We start from the raw sequence: 16,405 nt of genomic DNA, 5'->3' as shown, positions 1-16,405 counted from the left end.
TTAAAATATAATGAACGAGTTCAAGAGATCACAACAACAAAGTGTTTTGTTTAAATTCCAGGATTCCAAGCAAACAATGAGAGTTCTTCCCCTTCCCATCATTTTAGGCTACATGTTTTCAGTTCACAATCTTCAAAATCATAAAATCTTAGCAGTAGATACGCATGGCCGTCGTGAGTCCCCTAATATCATGCACTGAGATAGGCATAGTATCACTTCTCTGTAATTCCCACCAAAAATGCATAACCTGAACTTACGAAGAAATATAAGGAAAACCCAAAATGAGGGACATTTTACAAATTAACTAGTCAATACTCTTCGAAAGTGTCATGGTCATGAAACTATCCTAGATCAGAGGAGACTAAGGGACACATGACAACTGAATGTAACGTGTGATCCTAGATGAGACCTTGAACCAGGAAAAATACATTTATGGACCAATTGAAAAAAATTGAATAAGGTCTTCAGAATAGTAAATAATATTGTATCAGTGTCAATTTCCTGATTTAGTTCACTGTACTGTGATTATACAAGATCTTAATACCTGGGAAAACGAGATGAAGAGTATATAGAAATGTCTTTCCCTTTGTGTAATTCTTATGATTTAAAAATTATCATAACATGAAAAGTTAAAAATGTTTTTAAAATGTATATCAAATGACAGTCACATTTCAGAAATGTTCTATTACCATCAATTTATCTTGAGAAGTTATACCAGATAAACTATTTCACACTTCTCTTTACAAAGAATATTAAGTATGGCAAAGGTTGGCGACACCAGCAAGATAGATAAGCACTTTCTTCCACAGGCTTCTTCTACCCATGGGCTAAATGCCTACTATTCCACTGTTCCTTTAACAAGTGTTTTAATCTTACTGGAATATAAAGAACTCAGAATTAGGAATGAGGCACAGAGTAATAGTAGTGTATCAGTAAAGGAATCAGAAAGAACATTGTTGTGCCTCCTTAAAAGAGCACATTTTCTGTTCAACTGAGTTGTTTAAAATTTGTATTACTGTGTAAGAACCACTAGTATTTCACTAAGCACTCATTTTAACAATTACCTTCAATATTAAATGCAATAAAAAGATAAGTTTCTTTCAAGAAAATAAACAACTTAAGTAACTTCAGCCAAGGACTATAGGAAGGAGTATTTAATTAAGTTCCACACACAGGACTTCTGTGATAGAGGTACCACGGAAGGAGGAAACTATATATTGGTTGGAAAACCTTGCTCATCTTTGAGAAAGACCATAAAGCCCTGGGGACCCAAACTGTAAAATAGTAGTTATTTTATCTTTCTTCATATTCCCATGTCCAAAAGAGATGATATCTAAAGCATTATCATATATTGGATATGGATATCATATATTTAAATTATGGAACCTGAACAAAAATTTCACATAGACTCCTTACATATTTAGTTTAAAAATTATAAAATAAGCATTTCCAAAAGAAAACAGGCCCTCTATTTCTAGGGAACTTGAGTGAGTTGAATTAATCTCTGAATAAACTTCTTGGTCAAAGTTAGGCATCTGAAAAAGGGAACACAACCATCTAAAAAGGCACAACTTAAAACCACTGTGTTGTATACACTGATCTATATACCAGAAGTGGTGATTACTCAATAGCACTGACAAATGAAATGCAAACAACTGTCTAATCAATGGTTAATTCAGCTTGTTTCTGTGATGACTCAAGAACTCAAGGACCTATATTTTGACTTACATATATGATACTGACCCAGAGCATTCACTGCAATCTTTTCTTTCGACGAAACCTGTTTTAGGAGGCTGGAATGCCTTCTCACAGCTGGCTTCTGAAGTTTGGGGATACTAAAATTATCACTTTTATCCAGAGACTTTTTGAGGCTTGTAATGCTCTTCAAGCTATGTGACGTAGACTTTGAGTCATGAATTTCAATCTTCTCTGAACTTTTCTTAAAGTTTATGCCATCCTTTGAATATGGTTCCCAGAATCCTGTATCACTGCTATCAACCCCATTTAGGAATTTTTTTATTTGCAAAGGATTTTTTGATCTTTTAAGTTCAAGGTAATCATTATCCTCCATAATTTTATGATATTGGAGGTGTTTTCCATTTAACTTTGGGAATAATGATGGTTCACGTAGTCTGGAAGAGAAACTGCTTTTCATCCTATACTGTGGATAACATTCTGATATATTTGATAACTTTCTGTTTGAAGTAGATTCATCCAAGGCTGATGATTCCATACCTGCTAAGCAAGAGAAACATATTTATTCTATTTACCTGTACCATTTGTAATAGTTTTTAAAAAGTAACAACTAAGTCCTCATGAAAACTATTCAAGAAATTATCAATTGCTTAAATAAACAAAGTTTAAAAAGTTAAATAAGGTTAATATGTTGAAAAACTAACAGAGCTGATAACTAAGACTGAAATATTAACTAGGTTAAATATAATCTTCTGGTTTAATATATTTAAATTCTTTTATCCAAAACTATTTGAAGTTGCACCAAATCAAAAGTGATAGCCTACTGAAGGTTGTAGTTCTCATTCCCCACTCTGCCAATTTTGAAAGATTATAGGCTAAATATGCCAATACAGCTACAAATCCCTTAGTTATGAGCATACTGAAGTATAAGGAAGTTGGAGTGGGGAAATTTTTATTTATAAAATCAGAATACAGGGGCACCTGGGTGGCTCAGTTCGTTGGGCATCCCACTTCGGCTCGGGTCATGATCTCACTGCTCATGGGTTTGAGCCCCACATTGGGGTCTGTGCTGACATCTCAGAGCCTGGAGCCTGCTTCAGATTCTGTCTCCCTCACTCTCTGCCCCTCCCCCACTCACATTCTGTCTCCCTCTCTCTCAAAAATAAACATTAAAAAAATTGTTTTTAATTTAACATCAGAATACAAATATTTACTCTCCTAAAGATTCTCAGTACTTGTGGGAAAAAAATAGTTTGTATATAAAATAACCTCTTCAGAAAAATATTAATACAATGTCCCACTGGGGCTTCCTTTATAAAATTCATCTGATGGCTCAGAATAGTACCTTACATTTGAATAACACATTTTAAAGTATTTCAAATGTTATAATACTTGATTTTATGATAGACTATTATTCTCCTCTTAGAAGTTTAAAATATGTTTGATCATTGAGGGCAAAACTTATAAAACATTGTCTGAAGTTTTCAGTGTGTATAGTGGTAATACATAATAAAATTACAGCTTAACGGAGGGAGGGTAAAAAGATCTATATAAGGGTAAAACTTCTATATTCCACTTGAAGTGGTAAAATATTTATTTTAGTATACTAGAAAAGGTTAAGTATGTATACTATAATCCTTAAAACAACCACTGGAAAAATACAGAGATATAGTGAAAATACATATAGAATAAATTCACATACTAAAAAAATGCTCCCCAAAAAAGAAGGGAGAAAATGGTTGAAAAACAGAGGAAAAAATAGAAAACAAATAATAATATGGTACACCTGGTCTGAATGTATAAGTAATTACATTACATATGATCTAAACACTCCAATTAAAATACAGGAATTATACAAATAAATACAAAAAACATCACCCAACTCTGTGTGGTTTACAAAATACTTCAAAACTGGTAATATAAGAAGGTTAAAAGTAAAAGGATGGAAAATACTTACCATCTAAGCACTAATCAAAAGAAAACTGGAGTTATATTAGAATCAGAAAAAGTAAACTTGAGAGAAAAGAAAATTACCAGTGATCACATACATATTGCATAATGATAAAAGAATCAGCTCACCAAGAAGATAGAACTATTCTAAATGTGAATTCACCTAGCAACAGAGCTTCAAAATGCATGAACCAAAACCTGACAAAACTGAAAGGAGAAATAGACAAATCTACAATTATATTTGGAGACAATGTTCCTTTCTCTATAACAGAACTAGTAAAAAAAATCAGCAAAGATTCAGAAGAATGAATAACATGAATTATTATGCATGGGAGTGGGTATGTGATTATTAGTAATATCTATGTCAGAAAAGAAAAATTAATGAAAAAACTTCCACATCAAAGACAAAATTAGAATTCAAAATAAACTTTGAAACATTCAGGTAATAATAGCAAATTGAACAGCCTTCAAACACTCCATTTAAACTAAGGAATTTTGGGGATGCCTGGGTGGCCCAGTCAGTTAGGTGTCCAACTTAAGCTCAGGCCATGATCTTGCGGTTTGTGAGTTGGAGCCCCACATCAGGCTCTGTACTAACAGCTTGAAGCCTGGAGCCTGCTTTGGATTCTGTGTCTTCCCCTCTCTCTGCCCTCCCCGGCTCGCTCTCTCTCTCTCTCTCTCTCTCTCAAAAATAAACTAAAGGAATTTTTAAAACATCACAAATCCATAATAACAAAAAGAAGAGGAAAAGAAACTACTACAATTAAATTTTGGAATCTGGAAAGCTGATGAACTTAGTAGACCTGAAAAGGCTGAACCATAAGGCAGAATGGGGAAAGCCAAGAAGCAACCCAATTCATAACACAAAAACTCCAAAAGCTCATAAATTAGTAGCATTTAGGTATCTCTAAAAGTGAGGGTAAGAGTGAAGCTAAAAAGAAAGAACTGGTTAAAATCCCTTTAAGTAGTAATTTGATACCTAGGGTCTCTTCACACGGCCAGATATTCACTTTTATCCACTGGGCACAGCCAGTTATTGATCTTCTCCTACTCCAGCAGGAAAGTGACAATTCATCAGAAAGGGTTAAACACAAGGTCTCTGGATTATGGAATACTAAACACAATAGAGGGTAGGAGTATTACCTGCAAAACTCGGAGGGAGGCTTACACTGAATAATGGGAACTTCAGTCTTTCGTCTTATTTAACACCTGGAATTCTATGAAGCAAGGCTATACCTCCGGGAAGGATATTCAAAGTTTCTTTGAACACTCTGACCATCTCAAAAGGAAATATACCCTAAAGACAGTCATATTAAGGGTTTTCCAGGCAAATAGCCCAGCCAGACCACCCGATAGCAGGGTTTCTCAATCTCAGCAGTACTGGCATTTTGAGACAGATACTTCTTTATTGAGAGAGCTGTCCTGTGTATTGTAGGATACTCAGAAGCATCCCTGGCCTCTCACCACTTGATGCCAGTAATACAGATTGTGATGACCAAAAATGTCTCCAAATGTTTCCAAATGTTCCTGGGGGAAGGGGAAGTTCGGGGCGGGGGGCGGGGGAAATCTCCAAATCATCTCTGGTTAAGAATCATTATCCTACAGCTCATAATCAGCTAGTTTTGCCCTCAGTCTCAGAGCTTCCAAATAGCTTTTGAGTTCACCATTCTCAAATATGAGTAGACAACCAAAGATCACCAGACATTTGAGGAAGACTCCTAAAATGAAAAACAAACAGAAAAAAATAACTTGGAGGAGACAGAATATGAATGAAAAAGGAAATCTCGAAAGCATTGCAACAGAAGTTCTTAGTTGCAACAGAAGATATTGTTTGTGGAACAATAGAAATGCCCATGAAATAAGAGGAGGATATTATAATAAAATAACAGAGGGGAAAGAAATTATTGGAAATTTAAAAGTACAAATGAAAAACTAAATAGAAGCATTGGAAGATAAATTTAAGGAACTCTATCAGAAAACATAACAAAGAGTGGCACCTGGGTGGCTCAGTCAGTTAAGCATCCGACTCTTGATTTCGGCCCAGGTCATGATCTCACAGTCGTGAGATTGAGCCCTATGTTGGGTTCTGTGCTGGGTGTGGAACCTGCTTAAGATTCCCTCTCCCTCTCCCTTTGCCCCTCTTCCACTCTCACTCATGAAATAAATAATAAATAAATAAAGCATAACAAAGAGATAAGAGAAAAAGGTTAAAAAAAAAAGGAATCAGCCCATTATGTCACATATCCAAATATCTAGAGTTCCACAGAGACAGAAAAAATAGAGGAAAGGAAATCATCAACAAATTATTTTAATTTTCCAGAATCAAAGGACGCTGTATTCAGCACAATCGTTACAAAGAAACTTCTTTCAAGGAGACTTTCAGAAGACTAGAAAATATCCTATATGCTTGGAAAAAAAAAATCAGTGTCAAAGTCAAGAGTCAGAAAATTTTGCACTTCAATGGCAATACTGAAAACTAGAAAACATAGAAAATTACTTACAATCTAGAATTCTGTACCCAAACTATCAATAAAATATGAAGACAGAATCTGTCATAGGAGGAGAGAAGTGAAAAGTCTCCAGCATGTTAATGAAGAAACATCTCAAGATGACAGTTGCACACAAAATGTAGAGGGCAACAAATTCATACTGAAGAACATCAAAATACTCTAAAGAAGATTTCTTCAAGAAGACAAAACTACTAGAATACCTTGTGCAGACAAACTTACGAAGAGGATATTTAGACAGTTGGCAGAGTCTAAGCTTCAATCAGTAATATATATACTTTTTTTTTAAACCAAGCAAATAAGTAAATAAGACAACTCAAAGAGGGAAAAATTGTACAGAAAGAGAAAGCAGCCACAAGATACTTACATGTGGCTCAGCAGTGAATAGTGTGTACATAAATATATTAACATAAATACAGAATTAAAACTTACTCAATTACCCTATGACTATATTAGGAGGATGGATAGGTATGGGAAGTGGATGTGGTGGGGACAGGGAAAATGAAACAGAGCTAAATCCTTATTTTTCATATTAAGGAGTTTACTAGGTCTACCCAAAATTTTAAAAAATCAACAAGAAGCAATACAAACATGTTATTTACAGTCATGAAAACAAATATCAGGTAATCAGCTAAAATGTTTGTCTCTGGAGAAACTGAGGAAAGGATCAGGCAAGAGGCTGCTCTATTTGTAGCAAGTTTATTAGAACTATATAATTCTTTTTTCTAATCTTTTTAAATCTTTATTTATTTTTGAGAGAGGCAGAGACAGACTGTGAGCAGGGGAGGAAGAGAGAGAGAGGGAGACACAGAATCCGAAGCAGGTTCCAGGCTCTGAGCTGTCAGCACAGAGCCCAATGCGGGGCTCGAACTCACGAACCGTGAGATCACGACCTGAGCTGAAGTCAGACACTCAACCAACTGAGCCAAATTGAGCTTAAAATTATACACATAGATAATCTTGACCAAAGGATGTCCGGACAGAGAAAGAAAAGGGAGTGACACCATGTGTAATAGGAAGAGATTTTTAAAAACATACTTAATGGAGAAAAACAAAACTAATCATGAATGATACTGAATAATATACTAAAAACAATTTTTAAAAAATGTTTTAATGTTTATTTATTTTTGAGACAGACAAAGCACAAGCAGGGGAGGGTCAGAGAGAGAGAGGGAGACACAGAATCTGCAGCAGCCTCCAGGCTCTGAGCAGTCAGCACAGAGCCTGATGAGGGGCTCGAGCTCACGGACCATGAGATCATGACCTGAGCCGAATTTGGACATTTAACTGACTGAGCCACTCAGGCACCCCTATATTAAAAATTTTTAACTGTCAATGTCAGGATGTCAGAATGACCCACAAATTGCAAATTACATTTTTTTTCTTAGTGTTATTATTTTGTTTTAAAGTTGACTTCATGTTGCAAAATATTAAGGGAAAGATAAAAGAAAATTATGGTAGTTACATAATCAATACTGATTAGGTATATTTAGGATTTAAACTTTTATCTAAAGAGTTAGAGTAATGGGGGGGGGGTGCACACGGGTGGTTCAGTCGGTTAAGCGTCTGACTTCAGCTCAGGTCGTGATCTCGCAGTCTGTGAGTTCGAGCCCCGTGTTGGGCTCTGTGCTGACAGCTCAGAGTCTGGAGCCTGTTTTGGATTCTGTGTCTCCCCCTCTCTTTCTGCCCCTACCCCGCTCACGCTCTGTCTCTGTTGCTCTCAAAAAATAAATAAAACATAAAAAAAAATTTAAAAGAGTTAGAGTTAATGGGGTCAGAGAAGGCTTTCAGATTCCATATGATAAAACCTACAAATTAGGATTTAATTTAAAGGCAATTTATTTATAAATAATACTTGTTGTAGCAACAAGAGCTCACTTACAAAAATCTTCATACTGGTGCTGTAGTTCATCCAAAATAAATAGAATATCTCTAATATCCACCATGTGGTTACCTGTAATAGAAAGAGTAAGTTCAAGTGCTGTTATTTCTTTTTTGAACACAAATCTAGTTTCCATCCCATTCTAATACAAAAACAACACAGAGATGTGTGAAAGTAGGAACAGAGGTTGTGAATAATATCTAGAATTGTTAATAGCTCAGTATACACTGAAACATAAAAGACCATTATTTTCTTTTTCCCTTAATAAAAGAGTTTCCCATCAAAAGAAATTAGTCACATTTTAAGCTCCACAGCTAGGTAATCAGGTTAATATTTCATTCATTTAACAAATAGTGTTTTGAGAATTTACTATAGGTAGAATTTCAAGTTTTAGCTCTTTTGTCTTTCTCACTGGATTGTGAGCTCTTCAAGAGTACAGGATGTCATTTGTTTCCCCAATGCCTAGCAAATTATATACTTCCTAGCACTTAAAAACTAATTTTTTTGAGGGGCACCTGAGTGGCTCAGTCAGTTGAGTGTTTGACTCTTGATTGGGGCTCAGGTCATGATCTCAGAGTTCATGGGTTCGAGCCCCACGTTGGGCTCTGCGCTGACAGTGCAGAGCCTGCTTGGGATTCTCTCTTTCCCTCTCTCTCTGCCTCTCTCCCACTTGCACTGTCTCTCTCTCAAATAAATAAACTTTAAAAAATTATTTTTCAAAAATTATTTTTGATAAAACAGGGAGGGGGACAAAACATAAGAGACTTGTAAGTATGGAGAACAAGTTGAGGGTTACTGGAGGGGTTGTGGGAGAGAGGGTGGGCTAAACGGGTAAGGGGCACTAAGGAATCTACTCCAGAAGTCCTTGTTGCACTATATACTAACTAATTTGGACGTAAATTTAAAAAAATAAAAAATTAAATTAAAAAAAATATTTTTGAATGAATAAATATACTAAAGGCTGTAAAGAATCATGCAATGTCTACATTGTGGATAGCAGTAAACCATTTACTTAGCGTCTTACACATGTACAGCACTCCCATAATTATAACTTCCTACCATTCCTGCCCTTGCCTCTGTCTAAAACCATTTTCCTTCTTGGACAGTGTATGACAGAGAATGGGGTCAGAGACAGTGACCTCAAATAATGTTGTTCCAATTGGACACCCAATAGTTCTTGCCTCCAAATGTCTGACTTCGCTTGACATTCAAGGTGAGAAAGACCAGGTGTTGACTTACCTACTTATAAAAATACTAGGTTTGTTCTTCAGCCTATGCCTAAAAAATCAACTATTCAGTTATAAGCATAAGCAAAGACCCTGAAAAGAAGATGCCAGTTTTTAATGCGCCTTTTGAGTCAAAGAATTATTATATACACTATGGTTTTGGTGTTGGGTAAGTGTGATTCATTCTGCTTCTTTGAAAATTGGTAAGCTATGTCAGGTCCAGGACTTTAAATCACTGCAAAGCAAGTAAGTATTTGACCCAACCAAAGAAGTGCTAGACCAATTGATGTTAAGTTGTCTTCTGATTAGAACTGCTTCTTACATTCTCGGGGTTTTTTTTAATTATTTTTAATGTTTATTTATTTTTGAGAGAGACAGAGACAGAATGTAAGTGGGTTGGGGCAGAGAGAGAGGGAGACACAGAATCTGAAGCAGGTTCCAGGCTCTGAGCTGTCAGCACAGAACCTGACGTGGGGCTTGAACTCACGAGCCGCGAGATCATGACCTGAGCCGAAGTTGGACGCTTAACTGACTGAGCCACCCAGGCGCCACTCTTACATTCTGTTTTTTTATTTTCTTCGTATTTATTCTCATTCTGTTCTTGATTGTGGTTCTAACACCCCAGTGAACTTCTGGAACTTCTGTAGAGTCCATATCCCAAGTTCTTAGATCAAAGCCTAAGTCCTAAAATAATTCAAGGCTTCAGCCCTCAAACTCCTGAATTTGATCAGTGAAAAGTATTCTGTTGGATCATCCATAAATTAATCCAATGGAGAAGGCTGTATTGTTTATATCTGGTCTCTACTTAAAGAACTCCCCTTTCTGGAAAGAGGTCCAACATTGACCAGTGAGCATGCAGTAGCCAACCATTTATAGATTTACTAGCTCTCACTCAAATTTATTCCTTCTTCTATGCAATGACAAATACTTCTCACACACCTCTAAGGCAAATACTATCCATTTATATAGTCTCTGGTGGCCAAATAAGCATTACAGAATCTTAAATTACTATTTTGACCCCTATCTAGCTTATCAAAACCTCAATGAATAATTCCTGGTTGAGACTGAGACAATCAGTACAGTTACAGGTAGCATTTACTTCCTAAGAGAAGTTCAAAACAGCTTCCCACTCTTACATTTGTCCTTCTGGAGGAAGCTCATATTGGAACTTTCCTTTCCATTCAACCTGGAAAATGTAACTATCTAATGTGAAAAAAAAGTATCCTAATCATCAAAGTCATATTCAAGGCAACACTACTTTGAAGGTGTAAAATGACTATTAACACATTTCCATAATCTCCACAATAGCTCCACAATATCAAAGACCTTCTCATCAAAAATCGTGCTAGTTACTACTTTTCACCCAGTTCAATTACTAGATCGGTAAATACCACGAGAGAAAAAACTACTGCACCAATATCCTATCTCAGAAACCAAACTACCAGAACTGTCATCAAGTGATTTTCCATATTCCTCTTGCCAGATCTTAATGAAGCAAATGCTTATTGGACTTCCTTGCAAATTCCAGCGGCATTCCTCTTCATCATGCATACTCATGAAGATATTCTCCATGTATCAGTATTGCTCCAAAAAACCAAACCAAATATAGAAACAAGATGTTAAAACAGTACCTATACCAGGGTGCTACGACTTCTACTAGCAGGATAACCGACTTATATCACTCCTTACTTCAAAATTCTGTTACAGAAGAATCTATATCTCTTACCGGGGTAACCCAAAACTTTGGGCATTCTGAGGGTGTCCTTTCCTTTAATGTTTAAGTAAAATAGCCCTGACCCCACACCATACATTATATGAACAGCAATCAATACTCCCTCCAAAATTTGAAGATTCCTGAGTGTTTTATACTCTGGCGGTTGATTTTCGTGTTTTCTATTCCCGTGGACTCCTGATCTCTCTCACATTATCACATCCTATAGGTGCTATCTTCTCTCCACCCCAAGCCTACCTAACACAGAACCTACAGACCCTTTTCCTTTAAATCCACCCACCACATGACTAACACAAGGCTATTGTATATAACCAACTCTTACTAGATAACTTGAAATTAATGAGAGTAAGGGATTTCTTTATAGCACAGCAAGCACTACAGAGTATCGTCCTAGAGTTCTACAGCCACTCTCTATTGATTGCTAGACCCCCATCCAATCTTAGGTTCCCTCAGTGTTCCTCTTCCAGCTGCTGATTAGCCACTGTTGTATTCTAAGTTCCTGTTGTTTTCTTATATAGAGTACTTTACCTTACCTTTTTGCTCAAACTAGGTATCTCCCAATAGGCTTTAGCTCTCATAATCAAACATACCTGTTAAAATGATTTTCCTAGTCAAAAGACAAGGACCTCCCCTATGAGGAATTTTACCTTAAGTCACAACCAGGTTATTAAAAATGACAAAATGAAAAAATCTTATTCTCTCTGGTTGGAGGAGATGGAGTGAAGGGTGAGACTTATTAATTCATTCAACATATATTTGTTGAGCAGTTAATATGTGCCACAAGCACTGTATGGAGTACTGAGGATACAATATTGAGCAAAAGTACACATGATATCTGCTTTCTTGGTATTTAGTCTTATTTGAGATACAGATCTTCACAAAACAATAAGAAATAGGGGTACCCAGGGGCGCCTGGGTGGCTCAGTCGGCTGAGTGTCTGACTTCGGCTCAGGTCACGATCTCGCGGTCCCTGAGTTCGAGCCCCGCGTCAGGCTCTGGGCTGATGGCTCAGAGCCTGGAGCCTGCTTCCGATTCTGTGTCTCCCTCTCTCTCTGCCCCTCCCCTGTTCATGCTTTGTCTCTCTCTGTCTCAAAAATAAATAAACATTAAAAAAAAAGAAAAAAAGAAAAAAAAAGAAATAGGGGTACCTGGGTGGCTCAGTCGGTTGGGCGTCTCATTTTGGCTCAGGTCGTGATCTCACGGTTTGTGAATTCGAGCCCCGCGTTGGGCTCTGTGCTGACAGCTCAGAGCCTGGACCCTGCTTCAGATTCTGTGTCTTCCTCTCTCTCCCTGCCTCTCCCTCACTCACACTCTGTTTCTCTATCTCTCTCAAAAATAAACATTGAAAAAATTTTTTAAAAATATAAGAAATAAAAATTGCAACTGTGATTAGTGCTGTGAGAGTGTATGAGAACTTGACCTAGTCAGAAAAGTCATGCAAGCATCCTTAAAGAATAGAGTTGAGTTTAGATCCAAAGTATAAGTCGTAATTCACTAGGAGGGGAAGAATGCTCCAGGAAAAGAAAAGAATATATGTAAAGGCTATGGCAGGAGGAAGCCTGGTATATAACTGAAATTCTAAGAGGGCACAGTAAGCAAAGCAGAATGTGGTCTGAGATGACGCTGGAGATCTAAGGTAAAGGCCAGACATTGCAAGTCCTTGTACGTGACCTTAAAGGGCTCTTCATCCCAAGAAGTAATTAGAGTTTATGCAAGGAGGTAACATCATCAGATGTGTGGGGTTTTTTTTATTTTTTTATTATGTTTATTTATCTTTGAGAGGGGAGGAGGGGTAGAGAGAGAGAGGGAGACAGAATCCGAAGCAGGCTCCAGGCTCCGAACTGTCAACACAGAGCCCAACATGGGGCTTGAAACCACAAGCCTGAGATCATAACTTGAGCCAAAGTCGGACACTTAACTGACTGAGCCACCCAGGCGCCCCACAGATGTGTGTTTTGAAAAGATCATTCTGGCCATAGTGTTAAGGGGGATAAGACTGGGTGTGGGTGGGGGCACCTGGGTGGCTCAGTCGGTTGAGCGTCCGACTTCGGCTCAGGTCATGATCTCACAGCTCGTGAGTTCGAGCCCCCCGTTGGGCTCTGTGCTGGCAGCTCAGAGCCTGGAGCCTGCTTCGGATTCTCCCTCTCTCTCTGCTCCTAACCCACTCGCATTCTGTCTCTCTCTCTCTCAAAAATAAATAAACATTAAAAAAAAAAAAAAAAAAGACTGGATGTGGGTGGACTTGTTAGGATGAACAGTGATGGTCCTAAGGAAAAATTATGGTAACTTGGACTAAGGTAATGGTGGAAAATAGATTTAAGAGATATCTAGAAGTTTAAAATAATAGTAATTCACAACGGTTGCATGAGGAGAACAGAGAAAACAGAGTTGTCAAGGATAATTCCCAGGTTTCTGCTTCCTATTTCTTGAGACTATTCTAGTGCCAATAGGTTCTATTTAACTCCTACAACAATCTATGAGATCAGCATAATTTTTCAGTTTAGCTCCCCAAGTAAAGTACAAAGCCTGGAAATCCAGACCAGAATTCCATAAGCCAGAAAAAAAAAAAAAAAGTGGTTTCATATGTAATTTCTGTTGCTTCTGGTAGAGCATGCCCTAAAGGCTATTTAATAATATGACTTGAGATTAAGCTTTAAAATCCCTATTTTATGGGCATCTTTATGCTCCAGAACATCCCTCCACTTATGTCTATCAACCCAGAACTCACCATAAATGACTACCTACTAAAATCCATGCAGCCTGGTTCTATCTTCACACTACATCCCAGCCACCAAAGACCCCCTAAAAGCCACCACTGACAAATGACAAAAACCTGTGGAAGCCCATGGAAAAGGATGCCATGTCTGATAATGTTCCTGCCATATTTACACAAACTGTTCCCTCAGTCTAAAATGACTTTCTCATTCTTCATTACCACCTTCAACCAACTAACCCCTATTGATCCTTCAAGATTTAGCTCAGACATCACATTCTCTGATTATCTTTCCCTGGTGTTTCCAGTATACATTTGCAGCCTAACTACATTCTGTAACAGTATTTGCTATATACGACATTAAATTTTCATTTTATTTGACTCTTTCCACACTAGAATGTGAACTCCTTTGGAAAAAGAAATGTGTTCTATTCATCTCTGTATCACCTTGCATAGTTCCAAGCACAGTAGATATTAAATGACTGACTCATTAAATACATGGATAATCAATGAATCAATCATTTATCAATCCATTATTATCAGACACCCCTGGTGACATATAAACATGTAATACAAAACATCTGCTAAATATATTCATAATGTTTTTTAAAAAATCTACATTTTGCAAAGAGTAACTGAATAGCATGAGAAAATTGTGTAATCAAAGCTATCTAATAAAGTTAAAAATTCAAGAAATTTAGGTCTCCTAATTTGTGAAGCCAATGCCCTTGACATTAAAGAAACCATCTCTCCACAAACAAGAAATGGAAAAGAGAGGAAAGTTTGAAAAGAAAATAAATACATTTTTTTCTTAGATTTTTATCAAACATACCAAAATCTAATAATTTTAGAAATTTCTCATTTAATTTTTCTAGACTATCTCTTACCACAGACACCAGTAAGCAACATTGATAGGTGGCAAGAGGTAAGAATCAAGAAGGAGAGATAAAGGATGAATCAGAGCACTGATATCCAAGAAAGGTATATTTACATAGTAATTCAAATAACTCACTGTCTATACTAGCATGTTTTATCACTTCCTGAAAAGTTTCAGGAATTACAGGAATATCCATGCTATCCAAAACAGCAGCCAGTTCATCAGTCGCAACTCGACCACTTTTTATCCTACAGAAAATCTTCAAGGCATTCTGGAATGCTGCAAAAATATAATAAACAAAGAAGTTATTTTATCATGAGAATCAACAGCTTTTCTTGGAGGGGCTGATTTTGTGTCAACAGCCTACCAGGGTACAATACCTTTACATAGGCATAGGGTTTTCTAAAAATTTACCTGCAAGTAGGCATTTGCCCAATTCCATTTGCCCAATTTATATTAGGACCACATTCCTAATATAAAATGTAATTTTTGCTATTATCACTATTGATATAATATTAGCAAAGATAGGTGGTATTTATTGAATGCTATCTATATGCCAAACATTGTGCTAAAAGCTATAGGCATTGTGCTAAAAAGCTCTGGATTATCTGATTATTCTGTATTCACCGCTTAGTTAAGCCTTGTAACTAAAATAATTTCATATCTATCAGTGGTATAATCTATAATAGCAAGGCAGCTTACTCTAAAATTTGAGGGCATCATTGTTTTAAAATGTAATTTAGAAAAAATAGTGTAAAAGAAAGAACAGAATAGATGCAAAATTTCTCTTCAGATTTTTTATATTACAAAGAGTTTAGCAATGGTTTAACCACTATTTAAAGGTCTTCTATTTCTCAACAGAAACTTCATTTTCTTATGCTAACAGTCCTTAACATCAAAAATGAATTGGAAAGATTTGCAACAATATGGATAGAACTAGAGTGTATTGTGTAAGTGAAATAAGTCAGTTAGAAGAAGACAAATATGTTTTCACTCATATATGGAATTTAAAAAACACAACAGATGAACACAGGGGAAGGAAAGGAAAAATAAGATAAAAACAATGAGACTCTTAAATACAGAGAACAAACTGAGGGTTGCTGGAGCGGAGGTGGATGGGGGATGGGCTAAATGGGTGAGGGGTATTAAGGAGGGCACCTGTTGGGATGAGCACTGGGTATTATATGTAAGTGATGAATCAGTGGATTCTACTCCTGAAACCAATACAACACTGTATGTTAACTAATTTGACTTTAAATAAATAATTTTTTAAAAATGAATTGGAAAGAACACAGTTAAATGAAAATATTCATATTAATGAGAGAATTTTCCCTAAACAGATGTCCTCCTTAAAATCTAAACAGATTGATACCTGTGTCCTAATGCTAAATTTAAGTGATCCTCCGACTACCGCACCCCTTAATTTGATAAGGAAACACAATTCCCATAATCAACTTCAGAGAGCGAATCACTTTTTGTCAGACTACATTTTCTCGGAATTCAGGATATAACAAGCCTAGTGATCCACAAGTTCTTAGATTTGCACAATCATGGAGGAAGAACTGGGCATTATTCACTCATCCAACCAACCAGTTGTTATTGACCAGGCGAGCAAAAGCAGCAGAGGAAGGACCTCTGAGAATCCTCTCCTCCATAAAAGCTGTGAGAACACGGACGCAAACTGTCAGAATCAACTTTTTTCAAAACTCTGGCTATAAATCAAAGGCTTAGAGTAATCCAAAGAGTGTTTTCTTTCAGAAAAACGGCTGAACCTCAGTAATAGTGAGCTTTGTGGCATTTTAGCTTGCCATTATTCCCATCTT

General features: G+C 36.7%; 1 protein-coding gene across 1 annotated transcript in view; it reads right to left on the bottom strand.

Moving 5' to 3' along the window:
* Positions 1–16,405, bottom strand: part of EFCAB13 (EF-hand calcium binding domain 13) — a 111,244-nt gene that overhangs the window by 55,795 nt on the left and 39,044 nt on the right. The window contains exons 9-11 of the mRNA XM_042966011.1: positions 14,718–14,861; positions 8,035–8,106; positions 1,744–2,238 (exon numbers count right to left, since the gene is read on the bottom strand). Coding sequence (XP_042821945.1) covers positions 1,744–2,238; positions 8,035–8,106; positions 14,718–14,861 — 711 coding nt within the window. The remainder of the gene's footprint in view (positions 1–1,743; positions 2,239–8,034; positions 8,107–14,717; positions 14,862–16,405) is intronic.

Source organism: Panthera tigris, chromosome E1 (assembly GCF_018350195.1).
Source record: "Panthera tigris isolate Pti1 chromosome E1, P.tigris_Pti1_mat1.1, whole genome shotgun sequence".
NCBI lineage: Eukaryota > Metazoa > Chordata > Mammalia > Carnivora > Felidae > Panthera > Panthera tigris.
Note: the sequence above shows the minus strand (reverse complement) of the source record. Positions and strands in the feature narration are given on the sequence as shown.